At 42.0% G+C, this 20,079-nt stretch overlaps 1 protein-coding gene across 1 annotated transcript in view; it reads right to left on the bottom strand.

Moving 5' to 3' along the window:
* The window catches only part of xrcc2 (X-ray repair complementing defective repair in Chinese hamster cells 2), a 51,996-nt gene extending 35,784 nt beyond the window's left edge, over nucleotides 1-16,212 (bottom strand). Inside the window, exons 1-2 of the mRNA XM_063042427.1 lie at nucleotides 16,119-16,212; nucleotides 6,682-6,763 (exon numbers count right to left, since the gene is read on the bottom strand). Coding sequence (XP_062898497.1) covers nucleotides 6,682-6,763; nucleotides 16,119-16,157 — 121 coding nt within the window. The 5' untranslated portion in view covers nucleotides 16,158-16,212. The remainder of the gene's footprint in view (nucleotides 1-6,681; nucleotides 6,764-16,118) is intronic.
* Between the last annotated feature and the right edge of the window lie 3,867 nt (nucleotides 16,213-20,079).

Raw genomic sequence — 20,079 nt, 5'->3', positions numbered from 1 at the left:
TTAATAAGGTTGAAAGAGTGCAGAGAAGGTTTACAAGGATGTTCTGGGACTTGAGAAACTCAGTTACAGAGAAAGGTTGAATAGGTTAGGACTTCATTCCCTGGAGTGTAGAAGAATGAGGGGAGATTTGATAGAGGTATATAAAATTATGATGGGTATAGATAAAGTGAATGCAAGCAGGCTTTTTCCACTGAGGCAAGGGGAGAAAAAAACCAGAGGACATGGGTTAAGGGTGAGGGGGGAAAAGTTTAAAGGGCACATTGGGGGGGCTTCTTCACACAGAGAGTGGTGGGAGTATGGAATGAGTTGCCAGACGAAGTGGTAAATGTGGGTTCTTTTTTAACATTTAAGAATAAATTGGACAGATACATGGATGGGAGGTGTATGGAGGGATATGGTCCGTGTGCAGGTCAGTGGGACTAGGCAGAAAATGGTTTGGCACAGCCAAGAAGGGCCAAAAGGCCTGTTTCTGTGCTGTAGTTTCTATGGTTTCAAACTGGGTAATCACATTTGTGTGGATGCTGCATAATGTACCCCCAGTTACAAACCCACAATGCAAAATATCAGACAGTACACCACATGCCATTAAATGATAGACTTTATGAATCTTAATCTGAATACAATATAGGGTTAGTAATGAAAATAAACAAAACAAAAAAAGGGCCCAAGTCATGCTGAAGTTCACTCAGTAGTCATTCTTCCACCATTGGTCTCCTCCGAACATTGCCGACCTTTGGACCCTCAGATCCCAGTCCACTCTGTCCGGTGGTCTACCACCTCTCTCCACACGCGTCTTCCCTCTTCATCTCTCCTCGACAAAAGACCGCGAAAAACCCGGCTCCCAGACACACAAGAAAGAACAACATCTCTCCCATTGGATAGCCACTGAATTCCAAAGTCCTGTTATCTCTAGTCATAACCCAAACATTGCTGCTACAGAGAAACCATTACCTTAACAGTGGAACATTACATAGAAGCTATTACATTAGCTTTAGCAGTGAAACCTTACAGTGTGTTACACCATGTTCTTCTTAGGCACTGTTATCATGTGTGTAGAAACCATAAGACCATAAGTACAGAATTAGGCCATTCTGCCCGAGTCTGCTCTGCCATTTCATCATGGCTGATCCCGGATCCCACTCAAACCCACACACCTGCCTTCTCGCCATATCCTTCAATATCCTGACCGATCATAAAACAATCAACTTCAGCCTTAAATATACCCATGGACTTGGCCTCCATCGCAGTCTGGGGCAGAATATTCCACAGATTCACTACTCTTTGGCTAAAAAAATTCCTCCTTACCTCTGTTCTAAAAGGTCAGCTCTCAATTTTGAGGCAGTGCCCTCTAGTTCTGGATACCCCCACCACAGGAAACATCCTCTCCACATCCGCCCTATCTCCCTACTCACAAAAGTCTTCTCATGCCCTCACAAGAGCCCTGTCTGACACCAACGCTTCCTAAACCTTAAGTATGCTTCCTTCTTCATCTTTACTAAATATCCCACCTCCTTCACCATACTATCCCTTCCCTGACAAACCTATCCAGAACCCCATGCAAGTGTTCACTAAACAAACTCCATATTTCCCTGAGTGCATCTGTTCTCAATTTACACTTCCAAGTTCCTGCCTAATAACATCGTAATTGGGCCGTGGAATTAGCCCGTAGAACAAAGCATAGGTTTTCAAGCAGGTGTGTAAATAACTAAAATTTTCACTCATTCATTTTCTTTTGATAGCGATAGAGATGTCGCAAAACATCTCAAAAACCTCTCAACCCCATTCTCCTGCCTTCTCTTCGTAACCTTTGACACCCTTACTAATTAAGTTATCAACCTCTGCTTAAAATATACTCAATGACTTGGCCTCCACAACCGTCCATAGCAATGAATTCCACAGATTCAACATGCTCTAGCTAAAGTAATTCCTCTTCAGTTCTGTTTTAAATGAACGTCCCTCTATTCTGAGGATGTGCCTCAAATATATGACAACAGCTTTTAAGAATCTAATTATCCATAAGACCGTAAGATTTAGGAGCAGAAGTAGGCCATTCAGCCTATCGAATCTGCTCCGCCATTCAATCATGGGCTGATCCACTTCATCCAGTCATCCCTACTCCCCTGCTTTCACCCCATACCCTTGATGCCCTGGCTAATCAAGAACCTATCTATCTCTGTCTTAAATACACGCAATGACTTGGCCTCCACAGCCACTCGTGGCAACAAATTTCTCAGATTTACCACCCCCTGACTAAAGTAATTTCTCAGCATCTCAGTTCGAAATGGACATCCTCTAATCCTGAAGTCGTGGCCTCATGTCCGAGAATCCCCTTCCATGGGAAATGACTTTGCCATATCTAATCTGTTCAGACCTTTTAACTTCGGAATGTTTCTATGAGATCCCCTCTCATCCTCCTGAACTCCAGGGAATACAGCCCAAGAGCTGCCAGACATTCCTCATACAGTAACCTTTTCATTCCTGGAATCATTCTCATGAATCTTCTCTGAACCAATGTGAGTATATCCTTTCTAAAATAAGGAGCCCAAAACTGCACACAATACTCCAAGTGTGGTTTCACCAATGCCTTATAGAGCCTCAACATCACATGCCAGCTCTTATATTCTATACCTCAAGAAATTAATGCCAACATTGCATTTGCCTTCTTCACAACCGACTCAACTTGCAGGTTAACCTCGAGGGTATCTTGCACAAGGACTCCCAAGTCTCTTTGCGTCTCTGCTTTTTGAATTCTCTCCCCATCTAATTAATAGTCTGCCCATTTATTTCTTCCACCAAAGTGCATGACCATCCACTTTCCAACATTGCATTTCATTTGCCACTTCTTTGCCCATTCCTCTAAACTATCTTTTTTTTTTGTAATTTATTTTTTATTGAAGTTCATCATCAAACATTTCCATAAGATGTATTTCAGATATTATGCATATATATCATATAATCATATTTGCCACAAATCTCCACATAATATTAATCTGAGGTATACGCCTATAGAAAAGAGAGGAAAGAAAGAACAAGCAAAAGGAGAAAACTATGTACAAGTAGGGAGTGATTTTTTTTTAACAACATATTCATTGATTTGTGAGAATAAAATCAGGCTTATGAAGTGTTATGTAGTTGAACCATTTTTCCCAGTATGAACAAAAATTGTTCCAACTTATGATCAACAGATGCTGTTATCTTCTTCATTTTGTAAATGTCCACTGTAATTTCCATCCATGCGTTTAAAGTTGGGCTCAACTGTGATAACCATTTCCTGGTAAGGGTCTTTTTACCAGCCACCAGCAGTATATTCATTAAATATTTTTAATTTTTGCCTAGTTTAACCAATGCAAACAGCTTCACAATCATGACCCATTCAGGAAGCTCTCCATAAAGGCTATTATTTTGGAGTTTCATCACAAGAGAGATGAAAATCAATTCGTCTCATAATTTGACGTAATTAGGCACCATGGATGCCCCACCTCCCCCTCGTACCCCATCCGTTATTTATTTTTATACACACATTCTCTCTCTCACTCTCCTTTTTCTCCCTCTGTCCCTCTGACTATACCCCTTGCCCATCCTCTGGGTTTCCACCCCCCCTTGTCTTTCTCCCTGGACCTCCTGTCCTATGATCCTCTCATATCCCCTTTGCCAATCACCTGTCCAGCTCTTGGCTCCATCCCTCCCCCTCCTGTCTTCTCCTATCATTTTGGATCTCCCCGTCCCCCTCCCCCTCCCACTTTCAAATCTCTTACTAACTCTTTCTTCAGTTAGTCCTGACGAAGGGTCTCGGCCTGAAACATCGACTGTACCTCTTCCTAGAGATGCTGCCTGGTCTGCTGCGTTCACCAGCAACTTTGATGTGTGTTGCATGGAGGAGAAGGCCAGCTTTGAGTCAAAAGACACATACTTTCCTGGAACAGACCTCCAAGGGGACCACAACCTTGTCGTAGGTTACATGCCTCAATGACCAGAGAACGGTATTAGCTGGAGTCAGGGTTTCATGCTTTGGCTCTTGTTAGGGTCACCCATGCCAAACAGGTCAAAGGGTGGAGGCCAGACTAATGGTGGTCCACCAGTCCTCCATGTTCAGCTCAGGGCTAACAACTCTAACTGGTAAGACTAAACTGTTGCAGAACAGCAATGAAGGTTCCTCCTACATCTGAGTATGATGGTATGCCAGAGTCAACAACTGTGACTACTGTCAGTCACGCAAGAGGAAGCTACTGATGTGATGAAGGAAACCCTGAACACCACCAGAGATGAAGGACCTTCAATGCCAGCAGTGTAATGGGCAGTCACTAACTTCCTGGAATAGAATATACTCAGACCCTGCTTAGCGCTGATTCATTACAATGTGGTCATTCAATTCTTTATTGAAATTTAAAAAATGACAAAAATTTAATCTAAACAACACTTGAAACTTCTCAAGAGCAGCCGCCATTACAGTAAACATTTAATCAGCCAATGAGAACGCTTTACATATGCTCTGAGCCACCCACGGCCAATCATATTAGTTCATGCTCTTCCTCCCCCATGTGTATAAATGTTCTTGCTCCCTCATCAATTTAGTCCATTTTTTTTAACCAATAATGTCTGGAAAACGGCCTGCAGCTTCCAGTGAGGGTAGCTCATCTATGATGTATAGGAAAAGCATTAGCATGAATGTGAAACCACAAGTGATACGGCATTTGGAAGCTGCTGAGTGTCAGGTTGATGTTGGCACCTCTACAAAATTGGCTATATCAACGACTAGAACAATTATAAAAAAATGGGAGCAAAGCAATCAGGCAAAGAGAGATGCTCTCGACATGACTTCCTGCTACTGAGAACTGCTTCGCGAGAGGAAACTCCAGAAAAGGCAGACAAATCAAGGTCTACTTGAAGAGGAAGCCAAAGTTAGAGGAGGACCTAGTCCCTCCTCGAAGATGTAACCACCACCCACTTCCCTCCGCTGCTGCTGTGATGTGCTGCTGCTCCACAGATGTACAGGTTAGGCCTATTTGCGTGTCTGTTACTCCACGGGTTACTGTGTATGCAGTGGCATGCAAAGGTTTGAGCACCCCTGGTCAAAATTTCTGTTACTGTGAATAGTTATGTGAGTAGAAGATGAACTGATCTCCAAAAGTCATAAGGCTAAAGATGAAACATTCTTTTCAACATTGTAAACAAGGTTAGCGTATTATTTTTGTTTTGTACAATTTTAGAGTGAAAAAAAGGAAAGGAGAACCAGGCAAAAGTTTGGGCACTCCAAAAGATTTGAACTCTCAGATACCTTTTACCAAGGTCTCAGACCTTTATTAGCTTGTTAGGGCTATGGCTTGTTCACAGTCATCACTAGGAAAGGCCAGGTGATGCAAATTTCAAAGCTTTATAAATACCTTGACTCCTCAAACCTTGTCCCAACAATCAGCGGCCATGGGCTTCTCTAAGCTGCTGCCTAGCACTCTGAAAATTAAAATAAATGATGCCCACAAAGCAGGAGAAGGCTATAAGAAGATAGCAAAGCGTTTTCAGGTAGCCGTTTCCTCAGTTTGTAATTTAATTAAGAAATGGCAGTTAACAGGAATGGTGGAGGTCAAGTTGAGGTCTGGAAGACCAAGAAAACTTTCCAAGAGAACTGCTCGTAGGATTGCTAGAAAATCAAATCAAAACCCCTGTTTGACTGCAAAAGACCTTCAGGAAGATTTAGCAGACTCTGGAGTGGTGGTGCACTGTTCTACCGTGTAGTAACACCTGCACAAATTTGACCTTCATGGAAGAGTCATCAGAAGAAAAACTTTCCTGCGTCCTCACTACAAAATTCAGCGTCAGAAGTTTGCAAAGGAACATCTAAACAAGTCCTATGGACTGATGAAGTTAAAATAGAACTTTTTGGCCACCATGAGCAAAGGTATGTTTGGAGAAAAAAGGGTGCAGAATTTCATGAACACTTCTCCAACTGTTAAGCACAGGGGTGGATCGATCATGCTTTGGGCTTGTTTTGCAGCCAGTGGCACGGGGAACATTTCACTGGTAGAGGGAAGAATGAATTCAATTAAATACCAGCAAATTCTGGAAGCAAATATCACACCGTCGGTACAAAAGCTGAAGATGAAAAGTAGATGGCTTTCACAACAGGATAATGATCCTAAACACACCTCAAAATCCACAATGGACTACCTCAAGAGGCGCAAGCTGAAGGTTTTGCCATGGCCCTCACAGTCCCCCAACCTAAACATCATCGAGAATCTGTGTATAGACCTCAAAAGAGCAGTGCATGCATGATGGCCCAAGAATCTCACAGAACTAGAAGCCTTTTGCAAGGAAGAATGGACGAAATCCCCCAAACAAGAACTGAAAGACTCTTAGCTGGCTACAGAAAGCGTTTAAAAGCTGTGATACTTGCCAAAGGGGGTGTTACTAAGTACTGACTATGCAGGGTGCCCAAACTTTTGCACGCCATTGTACATAAAATAATATATCATATATCTTGGGCACACATGTGCATTTATGTAATGATATACGTAATAACCCCGCACAGCGCTGATTTATATAGCGTCCCACCTCCGAGGAACGCCTCCTCTGTGTTAAGCGGGGTCTGAGTGTACTATTTGAAGAAAACTTTAAACAAGAAAATAAGTGGGATGAATTTGCTAACGTGACTCTTCCCAACCTCTTTGTTCCTTTCTGGTTTCTTACCATGGTTCAGCAACCCTTCATCGGTAAAAAGCCGTGGCTCAAGATGCTTCACAGAACTTCTCCCTTTGAGTCGAGCGAGCAGCTATCAAAAGATTAAAAATACATTTTTCAGTAATTCACAAGTGTCTAATTACCAAATTTCACATTAATGTCTGCTACAACAACTCTCCACCCTGGTCCTGATCAAAACTGTATGATTGTATAAGGTAGGTAAAGTCCTTCATTGCACTAAATATAGCCAGGATTCAAGTTGCATGTTTGTTTATTTTGCATTCTTTCAATTATGCAATTGTTTTTTTGTATGAATATGGATTCACTTTTAAATGCAGCAGCATGCTCACTAAGATACACCCCCACCGCAACATCCCCCCCCCCCCCAAAGTATCCAACATGGCCTACTTGTCAGTCAGGAAAATGACCACAGGGGACTCCTGACTATCTACCCACTCTGGCTTTTCTTCATCTCTATCCTGTCGTTGACAGTACATTTAATGAACTAGTCAGTCATGACTCACTCACTAAATGTACTGTCAACTGCATTCTCCACAGTGAGGACAACTGACCTACATGATCTGCTATGAAATGGTGCTGTAGACTTCCTCCATGTGTAGTCACCAGGAACTTTGGAATGTCCCCAGTCTTCCACATCCTACAGGAAGAGCTTATCACTGTCCTAGCCTCCATAAGTTTTATACTCCTTTTGGCTAAGATAAGACTCATACGCTCATAAAATGAGCAGGTTAGTATTGGCATTGGTTTATTATAATCGCATGTACAGTGAAAAGCTTGTCTTGCAGATTAATCATAAAGATCAAATCATCACACAGTGTGTTTTGGTTAAAAAAAACATTGCAGAAAAAATTGTAAAAGCTACTGAAAAAAGTGCAGTGCAGGTAAATGATAAAGTGCAAGATCATAATGAGATAAATTGTGAGGCCAGAGTCCATCATACAAGAGATCATTAAGAGTCTGATAACAGCGTACTAGGTGGAAGTTTAACTCCACCCTTCTAAAAAAAAAACGACAAATTTCTAACACAACTGAGAACAAAACTGATGGAATTTATAAATTTAAATAAGAATAGTGTCTCGGATGTGACAGTGGTTTGGGCCTCCATCAAGGGTTTCTTACGAAATAACGCTATATGGTTCAGTTCTCACCTACATAAAAGCCGGCTTCAAAAGATTTCTACCCTAGAAGAAGAATGTAAGGGTTTGGAGAATGATCTCAAAAGGAGATACACCATAACAAAAGAAAACAAGCTCAAAGCAAAACAAGCAGAATTAAATGATTTATTAAAGGCAGGGCAGAATATATGATCCATATAACCAAACAAAAGTATTATGCAGAAGGCAGCAGACTGAGCCATCTTTTGGTACTAATGCTCAAACAGGAAGCTAAAAGGTCTATACCAGCGATTAGATGGGCTAAACGTGGAGTAGTATCTTCAACGAAGGAAATAAACGAGACATTCAAGAATTACTTTAAAGAACTGTATACAAGTGGCTCAGTTCCTTCTGAGAACGACTTCACTGTTTTTTTTTGTGGATTAGACCTCCCTACGTTGTCATTAGAGGACACCAAAACTCTAAACTCTCCTATTACACTGGATGAGCTACTGAAAGCAGTCAAAGCTACAAACAAGGGCCTACACCAGGTATAGATGGCATACCTGTGGAACTTTACCTAGCACTTTGGGATATTTCTTGGACCAGTATGGTTAGAAACATTAAATTATGCTATTGGAAATGGCACTTTCCATAGAGATCTAAACACAGCCCTAATCACAGTTATACCTAAGCCCGGTAAGGACCCCTTGGAGTGTGCCAATCACTGCCTAATCTCCTTGATAAATGCCGACCTCAAGATATTTTCCGAAGTCTTAGCCAGTAGACACGAGACAGTAGTTGGGAAAATAATTAGCCCAGATCAAACGGGCTTTATCAGGGGACGTCTCGCATCTGATAATATTCGCCGGCTGTTACACGTACTGAGTGCAACACATAAAATTCCACCTGCCTGTGGCCTGCTATTTCTAGATGCTGAAAAAGCGTTCGATCGCCTTGAATGGCCATATCTTTGGAGAGTTCTAAAAGAATTTAAGTTTGGCGATAAATTTATCAATATGATTCAAACACTGTATGCTAATCCTTCAGCCCAGTTATGTGTGGGAGGAGGTTTCTGAGAGTTATTTGACATAGGACGGGGCACACAACAAGGGGACTCTTTGTCTCCTTTAATTTTTACTATATCTATTGAACCGCTTGCACATTTAATTAGAAACTCTCCTCAGATCTCCCCTATTACAATAGGTACATCACATTCAATACCACTTTACGCGGACGACACATTAGTTTATATGGCAAATGTTCAACAAACTCTCCCCTATGTTTTAAAAACACTGGAGCAATTTGGATCTCTTTCAGGATACAAAGTTAATCTGTCAAAATCAGCACTGATGCTGATTAATACAGATAAAAGTAAGGTGTCTCTCCCTCCCCAAATTGATGTTACAAATGAGGTCCTCTACTTGGGTATTAAAGTTAATACTTCCCTATTGTCTGTGGCTAAAACAAATTACTCTTTAATTTTGAAAAAAACAGAAGAAGATATTAATAGATGGAGATACCTGCCAGCATCAGTCCCAGCCCGTATATCGGTCATTAAAATGAACATCTTATCCCGCATTAATTTTATAAGCTCAATGATCCCACTTGTGCCTCCAGCAGCATATTGGCAAAAACTGGACTCCTTACTACAATGCTATGTTTGGAACGGTAAACGACCCAATATAAAGTGGTCAGCTCTACAATTCAAAAAGTCGGATGGGGGATTGGCATGTCCAAATTTTAAACTGTATCATTGGGCATTTGTATTAAAAAGTCTTAGCTATTGGATGGAGGAGGATAAAGTTTCGTCATGGAAAAATATAGAACAAGAGCTAATAGCACCAATAAGGTTGAAGGACTTTCTCCTTATAGGGATGTCTACCAAAAAATGTGATTTGTATTACGGTCCGATTTTAACCCACATGCTACAAGTGTTTAGAGCAGCAGAAAAATTCCTAAAAGTTAAAAGCATATGGTGCAAATCATCTCCATTCTGGAACAATAATCATCTTCTATCTGGGGGGGAAACCATTCACTAACAGAACTTGGGAGGATAAAGGTATTACTACTTTTCAAGATATTAATGGGACAAGTACTATCCTTGGCTTTCAAGAACTGGTATCTCTAAATAATATTGATAAACACTCTCTTTTCTTCTACTTTAGAGTAAGATCAGCTTGTAAAACCTATGGGGTTCCCCGGGGGGGGGGGGGCGGTCAGATTTAAAGGACCATCTCATTTTAAGTTGGATACAGAGTGCTCCAAGACAGATAGTGTCATACACCTATGATAAATTAAACTCCCAGAAATATATGCCCACATCAGGAATGAAAGCCTGGGATAGGGACATATCTGAATTGGACTGGGATGCGATTTGGGATAATGCTGCCAGTGTTTCGAAAAACCCAAATCATCGGTATATACACTTGAAATTTTGTCATAAAGCATATCTAGCACCAAGAATTAGATGTCAAATGGGACTGGTTCCTGACCCTTATTGCTCATTTTGCCCCCACGGAGCCGTTCGCTCTCTTATACATGTTGTATGGGAATGTCCAGGTGTTTTTGGTTTGTGGGGGAAGGTTATCAGTATTCTTACAGAACTAATGGGGGTACAATTACCAATGGACCCCGCTGTACATCTTCTAAATGATGACCCCCACCTTTCCCTTATGGAAAAAACATGCAAAGTCTGGCTGGCAGGCCTGACTGCAGCTAAGAAATTTGTTGTCCAGCGTTGGAAACCTCCTCATGGCTTCGGAGCTTTTTGGACATTTCTTACCTGGAAATATCATCAGCAAGAGTAAATGATGCACGACCAACCACAATCTTAATGTGGACAAATTTCATACCTAACTTAAAAGATCTTCTGTAATGCACTACTATTCAGTTGGTTGGTGGAGGGGAGGGGGGGGGGAGAGGGGTGGAGAGGGGGGTGGGGATGAGGATGAGGGGTGGAGGGGGGATGGCAATGAGGGTGGGGGGGTGGCTGGGTTAAACAGTCAAATTGTAATTGGCAACTGGTTGTATTGAATGTAATGTGTTGGTGTTGCAATTTTTTTTAATAGAAGAGTCTGATAACAGTGGGATAGAAGCTGTCCTTAAGTTTGGTGGTAAGTGCTTTCAGGCTTTGAGTCTTCTGCCCAACGTGGGGAGGGGGGAAGACAGAGAATGCAGAGAATGTCAGGAGCGAGTGGGTTATTTGATTATGCTGGTTGCTTACTGAGGCAGCTAGAAATATGGTTTGAATCCATACAGGGGAGGCTGGTTTCCATGATGTGCTGAGCTGTATTAAAAACTATACTTCAGTTACCAGTCTTCTGGAGCCCTAATCAACACGCACATATTTTCTCAGTGATATTTTTATGCAATGACTTCATACTTTGTGGACTGGCACTTGGTTTATGAAACTAATAGTACACGCTCTTGGTTATTTTACTTGCCACATCCTATATGTTTTAAACAGTAATCCAAGTTTAACAAAGAATTTAGTGCTGCAAGGATTCTAACTCAATAGAGGATAGTAAAAATTATAAAAGCATCACTAGATGATAAGTTGGAAGCATTGTAGTAAAAGGCATGAATTAAATTTGTGGTTTCCAAAAACTGCAACAAGGTGAAGATTGCAGAGGTAGGTTAGCTGGCCAGTGGAGACAGGAGCAGATCTGAAAATCAGCAGCCAATGGAGAAGAGAGCTACTAGAGTTCCAATCACTGCCTCAATTAAGAGCTGGAAGCACCACTTTAGTCAAGCAGTAGTGATCCCCTTCACCCAAGACATATATGTGAATTGTTAAAATTGTAAAAGCTTGAGGCTCCAGCACCAATCCCTCTGGAACATCACTCATTACATTTTGCCAATCAGAAAAAGATGTGCTCTACTATTATCCAGCCAATATTCCATGCTAACAATACAGATAATAATAAATTCTATTTACAAGTGCACAGATATAAAAATATTAATAGAGAACTTCAGCCCCCTCCCCTTCTGCCAGTTTCATCTATCACCTACCATCTTGGAGACCATAAGACCTAGGAACAAAGTGAGGCCATTTGACTCACCGAGTCTGCTCTGCCATTTCATCACGGCTGATCATTTTTCCTCTCAGCCCCAGTTTCCTGCCTTCTCCCTGTATCCCTTTATTTCCTAACCAATCAAGAATCTATCAACCTCTGCCTTAAATACACATACAGATTTGGGCTCTACAAAGAAATCCACAGATTCACCACTCTCTGGCTAAAGAAATTCCTCATCTCTATTCTAAAAGGATACCCCCCTATTCTGAGGCCACGTCCTCTGGTCATAGACTCTCCCACCATAGTAAACATCCTCTCCGCATACACTTCCACCATTCGATAGGTTTCAATGAGATCACCCCTCATTCTTTTGAATTCTAGTGAATACAGGCCCAGAGCTATCGAACACTCTTCATATGACAAGCTGTTCAAACCTGGAATTATTTTTGTGAACCTCCTTTGAACCCTCTCTAGTTTCAGCACATCCTGTCCAGGATAAAGGACCCAAAACTGCTCACAATACTCCAAGTGAGACCTTACCAGTGCTTTATAAAGTACATCCTTGCTTTTATATTCTAGTCCTCTCGAAGTGAATGTTAACACTGCATTTCCCTTCCTCAGACTCAACCTGCAAATTAACCTTTAGGGAATCCCGCACAAGGAGTCCGAAGTCTCTTTGTGCCTCAGGTAAGTATATAAAAAATTAAATTAAATAGGTAGTGCAAAAAGAGAGGAAAAAATAGTGAGGTAGTGTTCATGGGTTCATTGTCCATTCAGAAATCTGAGATGGTGGAGGTGAAGTGAGGGGTGGGGGTGTGGGGAAGCTGTTCCTGAAATGTTGATTGTGTGTCTTCAGGCTCCTGTACCTCCTCCATGATGGCAGCAATGAGAAGAGGGCATATTCTGGCTGATGGGGTTACTTGATGATGAATGCTGCCTCTTTAAGGGATCGTTTTTTGAAAGTGTCCTCAATGCTGGGGAGCCTAGTGCTCGTGCTGGAGCTGGCTGAGTTGACAACTTTCTGCAGCTTTTTCCGATCCTGTGCAGCGACCCCTGCATACCAGATGGTGATGTGACCAGTTAAAATGCTCTCCACAGTATGCCTGTAGCAATTTGCAAGAGTCTTTGGTGACGTACCAAATCTCCTCAAACTCCTAATGAAACAAAGCCGCTGTTGTGTCTTCTTTGTAATTGCATCAATATGTTCAGTCCAGCACAGATCTTCAGAGATGTTGACATCTGGGAACTTGAAAATCCTCACCCTTTCCACTGCTGATATCTCGATGAGGACTGGCATGTGTTCCCTTAACTTTCCCTTCCAGAAGTCCACAATAATTTCCTTGGTTGAGTACCTGGTTGTTGTTACAACACCAATCAACCATCTGATCTAGCTTGCTCCTGTATGTTTCCTTGTCACCATCTGAAATTCTGCCAACAATAGTTGTGTCATCAGCAAATTTATAGATGGCATTTGAGTTGTGTCTAGCCACACAATCATGGGTATAAAGAGAGTAGAGCAGTGGGCTAAGTACACATCCTTAAGGTGCGCCAGTGTTGATCATCAATGAAGAGGTGTTATTTCCGACCCGCACAGGCTGTGGTCTGCTGGTGAGGAAGTCAAGGATCCAATTGCAGGGGATGTTCCAGGTTTTGGAGTTTGTTGATTAGAACTGAGGGTATGACTGTATTGAACGAAAGCCTGATGTAGATATTGCTATTGTCCAGGAGATCTAAGGCTGAATGAAGAAACAGTGAATTGCATCTGCTGTCGACCTATTGTGGCGATAGGCAAATTGCAGTGGGTCATAACGAACCTCTCAAAGCACTTCATCTCAGTAGATGTGAGTGCCACTGGGTGATAGTCACTGAGACAGCTCTCCCTGCTCTTCTTGGGCACTGGTATGATTGTTACCCTTTTGAAGTGACTGCAGCAGTGGCAGATTGAAGATGTCTTTGAACACGCCTACCAGTTGGTTGGCACAGGTCTTCGATGCCCTACTAGGTACATCATCAGAACCTGATGCCTTGCAGGAGTTCACCTTCTTGAAAGATGTCCTGACATCAGCCTTTGAGACAGGGATCACAGATGTTGCAGGGATTTGCAAAGGCGTTGTTTTATTCTCCCTTTCAAAGCATGTTGAGCTCATTGGGGAGTGAAGCATCACAGCCATTGATGTTATTAGGTTTCGCTTTGTAGGAAGTAAAGGCCCGCAAACCCTGCCAGAGCCGACATCCATCCAATTCTGTCTCTAACTTCAATCGGAATTAGGATTACATTTACAATTCCCAATCTAATGGAATCTTCTCCAAATCTAGGAAATTTTGACAATTAAAATCAACACATCACAAATCAGACTTTGAAGATCCTGAAGTCCTTGTCAGCCTTGATACTTGGTGTTGCTATGAAAATAGTCTAGGGCTCTCGGTGAATCTCTAGTGCATTGTATGGATGATATATGCTGCAACCATTATGTACTGTTGAAAAAGGGAATGAATGCTTAGGATGGTGGACTAGGCAAGCATACTGCTTTGTCATCGATTCAACATTCTCAAGCACTGCACTCATCTGGGCAGTTCAAGGGTGTGACATTACAATTTTGCCCTCCAGATAATCAACAGGCATTAGTTGTATCTCAGGGATTATGGAAAATATGCAGTGTCAGATTGATTAGTCTCCACAGGTCATTGAGCTTCCAACCTGTGGTATTTATGTGGCTGTTCTGGTTGAGTTTCTGGTCAATGTTGTCTCCCAGGATGCTGACAGCAGGAGACTTGCCAGTATCTTTGATCATCCAATGTAGATGGATAGACTCTCTTTTGCCAGTGATGGTCAATACTCAGGGTGTTTTCGTGGGGTGAACTTGCAATTTACCAGCCTAGATACTGTTTGCATCCTGCTGCGTGCAGACATTGATTGCTTTAATTGCTGATTTTTGAATGAAGCTGAACAACACATTACCATCAGATGTCCTTATTTTAAATGCCTTATAATGGAAGGACAGTCATTGATGTAATTAAACATGCTTGGGCCTAGGACCTTAGCTTAAGGATCTCCAATACTAACGTCCCTGAGCTGGAACGATTGACCATCCAACAACTCTAAAGATCTTCCTTGCTACAAGGTCTGGCTCTTGTTATAATTGTGTAATCCCTTTGATGACCATCAACTTCAGCTTTATTTTTAAAGTCATACATTTGGTCAAATATTGCCTTGATCCATGTAGTTTATTTGAGGTTATTTATGTAGAGGTGTATGGAGGGATATGGTCCGTGTGCAAGTCAGTGGAACTAGGCAGAAAATGGTTCGGCACAGCCAAGAAGGGCCAAAAGGCCCGTTTCCGTGCTGTAGTTTCTATGGTTCAATTTAATATTTCAGTGATATTTGTGTAATATTGTAAATATATAATTTGATTAAGCATTCTTTGTTTACATAATTATGCATTGTTTGCATGACGTACGTGAATGGCATATGTCATTACGCCACCTCATCATACACGAGTACTTCGGTAAGAAAAAGGAAAAAAACTAAGTAGGCAAGTATCCCAGCTCCTGTGTTTTTCTTTCAATTAATTTCTGGAGTTACAAAGCATAATATCAAGGTCAATCACTTTTATCTAACGTTTGCAATTTTGCTCTTTAGCCCATGTATGGATAATGCAGAAGGTGTATATACAAAAATACCACGTGCATTTATCCAAACATTAAATTGCAGAGGTGAGATAAGAGTGATTGCCCTTGAGATCAAGGCAATATTTGACAATAATATTTCCACAGGTGGTCGAAGCCCTGAAATTAAGGACATGGAACCAGATTTTAAACAAGGTTTAGTGACAGGATGCAAACGTGGAGGCTGGGTTCTCTGACTGGGAGGTGGTTGTTAATGGTGTTTTTGGGGAAAGTTTATAAAGTTATAAACTTTGCTACTTTGTGGCTGAATAGTAAGGATTCATAACTGTAGCTCTTCCGCAAGCTGAAACGACCGGCATGAGTGTAGGGGGTGGAGATGAAGATGAATGCCAAAAACGGAGCAATGTACTTTGGGAAGAATGATGTGGAAATACTTTACGCTCTAAACTCCACCTTCTCCCCCGGCGCCACTCCACCCCACCCCACCCCATCCACCACCCTCCCTCAACAAAACAAACAGTCACCGCACCCCTCTCCCACCATCCCAGCACCCATTCCTCACCCTCTCAGCACTCCTTACCTATACTTCCCCCACCCCCGTCCGCCGGGCTCTCCTCACCTTTCCCGCTGGCTCCCTGTGCCCCCACCCTACCCCCCCGGGCTCCTCTCAACGACTCCCCCTCACCTCGGTGCCCGACTCCCGCTGCCGGAAGTCACTGGTCATACCGAGACGCGGCTGGCAAGCGATCCGGACCTCGGAGGGACAACCTCCCGCCTTAACCTTTGCCCTTCACACACTTCCGCCCTCCGGTTACCATAGTTACACGCCGGTTACCTCCGCACGGCCGTGTCCATGCCAAGATCAGCGTTGCTTTCACTCTTATCATTTCTCCCATCGGCAGACAAACCATTTGCTGAGAAATATGCAGAAATTGATTTTATGGATGCCAAATTTTGATTCTAGAACTCAAAGCTTCTCTTATTTAACTTTACGGGAACTTTATCTCTTTCACCAGCAGAGGCACTTTTGTTTCACTGCATGTCCTTCCTTCAAACTCCGAATAATATATTATAAGAATATTATAATGTCATAACCCTAGCAGAATCAGGTTTAATATCACCCGGATATGTCGTGAAATTTGTTAACTTTGCGGCAGCAGTACGATGCAAACGTGATAATATAGGGGAAAAAACTGAATTACAGTAAGTATGTATATGTATGTCAAATATTTAAATTAAATAAGTAATAATCAGAGTCATAGAGTAGACAGGTGGAAACAGGCTGACCATAGTGCCCACATTTAGTCCATCTAAACCCTACATATTCCTAAACATAACCAACTCTCTTAAATATTATTCTACCTGCTTCAAGCACTTCTTTTGGCAGCTTATCCCTCTGCGCAAAGAAATTGCCCCTCAGGTCCCTTTTAAGTTGTTACTTCTCACCTTAAGCCTATTCCCATGAACCACTATAAGTTGTGGAGAGAAGTTCAAGGTTTCTTCAGGTAAGATAAGTTGTCCTCGGGCCCCTGTCAATAACTTTATCAGCATTTTAGAGTGCATGAAGATTCAAAAATGTTTTGAATTTATCCGTCAAACTGCCTATTACAGTAATGATAAATATCTTAACAATGATCAGCACTTCAGAATTACCCTTTTCAGCCTGACAGCATGCTATATTTATTTAGAAATACGGCACAGTAACAGGCTCTTCCAGTCCAACGAGCCCTCACTGCCCAGGTACACCCATATGACCTATTACCCTACTAACCTGTACACCTTTGGAACGTGGGAGGAAACCGGAGCACCCAGAGGAAACCAGAGCACCCAGAGGAATCCATGCAGATGTGGGAAGAGCGTACTAACTCCTTACAGACTGAGGTGGAACAGAACTGGGGTTGTTGGCATTGGAACAGTGTTGCGCTAACTGCTGCACTACCTGACCCAGGGGGCTGAGCCTGACTTACTTCTGCTTCAGTTTTGTAGATTTCGAGGTGGATAATGAGGCAAGCGTGTAGTCTGTGAGATGGTTCAGTCATTCCATCATGAACATAGGGGCTCAGTATTCACAACAGCATCCCAACTACTCATCCATTTTGAGTGTCCATGGAACAGATGATGCTGGGAGTTGTTGGGGATGTTGCATTACACACACACACACACACACATGATAGGTGGGGGTGTATATAGGGTAGAAGAGCATAGCAGAAGTGTCTAAAACTAGAGGGTATAGGATTTAGGGTAAAAGTAAGAGGTTCAGAAGAGATCTGAGGAAGAACTTTTTTTTAACCCAGAGGGTGGTTGTAACTTGGAATACACTACTTGAGTAGGTGACGGAGGCAGAGACTCTCACAACATTGAAGAAGTATTTAGTGCTTAGAAGTAGGAGATACAGAAGCCTGAAGGCACACATTCAGCGATTCAGGAACAGCTCCTTCCCTTCTGCCATCCGATTCCTAAGTGGAGTTTGAAGCTTTGGACACTACCTTACTTTTTTAAATATACAATATTTCTGTTTTTGCACATTTTTTAAATAATCTATTCCATATATGTATTTACTTGTTTTTTTATTATGATTTATTTTATTTATTATTATTTTTTCTCTCCGCTAATTTATGTATTGCATTGAACTGCTGCTGCTAAGTTAACAAATTTCACGTCTCATGCCTGTGATAATAAACCTGATTCTGACTCTGAGATAAGCATCTACTGTATGTAGCTAATATATTGATGAGTTCTGGAATTTCCAGGCATAGAACTTGATAGTTAGCATGATCATGAAAGGCTGCGGGCCCACTTCTACACTCTGTGACTCAATCTCTCTCTCTCTCTCTCTCACACACACACACACACACACACACACACATACACACACACACACACACACACACACACACACACACACACACCCTTGTAGTCCTTGCATGTTTTGTATGTCATCTACACAGATTACTTTCACATCAAGATAATACAAAGGAAAAGCAATAACAGAATGCAGAATATAGATTTAATGACAGAGAAATTGAAATGCAGGCAGACGATAAGGTACAAGACTGTGCTGAGTTAGATTATAAGATCAAGAGTCCATCTTATTGTACAAATGGGCCATTCAGTAGTCTTATAGCAGCTTGTTAGATCTCTTTGAGCCTGGTGGTATATACTTCAGGCTTTCGTATCTTTTGCCTGATAGAATGGGGGAAGGGGAGAGAGTCCAACATAGCTGGGATTTTTGATTACGTTGGCTACTTTACCAAGGGAGCGAGATGCTTAGACAGAGTCCATGGAGGGGAGACTGGTTTTTGTGAGGTGTTAAGTTGCGTCCACAACTTTCTGTAATTCTCTGCTGGCATGGGCAGAGCGGTTGCCATATCAAGGCATGATATATCCAGATAGCATGTTTTCGGTGGTGTGTCTATAAACATTGGTGAGGGTCAATAAATCCTATTTATTTACTTATTTATTGAGATTAAGCAAGGAATAGGCCCTTCTGGCCCTTTGAGCTGCACTGCCCAGCAAACCCTGACTTAACCCTAGCCTAATCATGGGACAATTTACAATGGCCAATTAACCTACCAATTGGTACATCTTTGGACAGTGGGAGGAAACTGGAGCACTTGGAGGAAACCTATGCATTCCAGCGGGTTAATGTACAGACTCCTTACACTGATGTTGGATTTGAACTCTGAAGTCCAATGGCTTGAGCTGTAATATCATCGTGTTAATTTACGCTGGTTAAAGAATTCCATAAGATCTTATCTTATTTTCATTTTCTTCGTGCATTAACCTCGCAGGTTAAAGAATGTATCTTTGATTTCAGATTAGAGAATCTATCTCATATCTGTCAAGAGAGCAGCTTCTGTGACCTGGAATCTGGTTTGTAGCTGTAAAGGCTGTTTGAACAGACATCGCCTGCTGGGTCGGCACCTGAGAGTTTATGCAGAGGGTAAAGGTCTTTGCTTAATATACTCCACCATTGGGAAAGATGTAGAGGAATTTGGGATGGGACTGACTCAGGTGGGTCATAGGGGAGGGAGGTGAGGGGTCATGGATCAAGGCAATCAGTAGAAGGCTCGAGAGAGTTGGTTAGTGGAGTTGTGAGATACAATCAACAATGGGGTGGGATTAGTCAAGTAGGATTTATGATTATTGGCTAGAGAGAGGGTCAGTGGTTGAAAGATAGAGTGTGTAGTGAGAAAGACGAGGTTGGATCTGGTTAGAAGACCTGTAAATGAGTATTGGGGAATTGATCCTTGAGCTGGCTAAAGAAGAATCTGAGTGGTGTTGGGTAATTGTTTGTGATAGAAAGGAGAACCAATTAAGTCAATTGCCCAGCAGCTGCTTCGGACCCCTTATGGAGTGTGGAAGCAAGTTCAAAGTGTGTAGAAAATTTTTGCTTAGATAATCCACAAAACTATGCATGACATGCACGTGCAATTCAGCATTATGAAAGCTATGTCTTAACTTATGTTGCACACTGGTGGACCCCTCTGAATGTTGGGGATTTGCTGTCGACATAATGAGAATTGCAGATCATGAAAGTCACTATTTTTCATAGAACTCAAAAAAGTGCTGCTACGTGATCCAATTTCTCGGCATATGTGTCCCCAAGCACCTTATAACATTGAGACTAAAAGTAAATACATTAC

Source organism: Mobula hypostoma, chromosome 3 (genome assembly GCF_963921235.1).
Source record: "Mobula hypostoma chromosome 3, sMobHyp1.1, whole genome shotgun sequence".
In the NCBI taxonomy this organism is placed as follows: Eukaryota; Metazoa; Chordata; class Chondrichthyes; order Myliobatiformes; family Myliobatidae; genus Mobula; species Mobula hypostoma.
The sequence above is the reverse complement of the archived record's forward strand: the minus strand, read 5'-3'. Positions and strand labels throughout refer to the sequence as shown.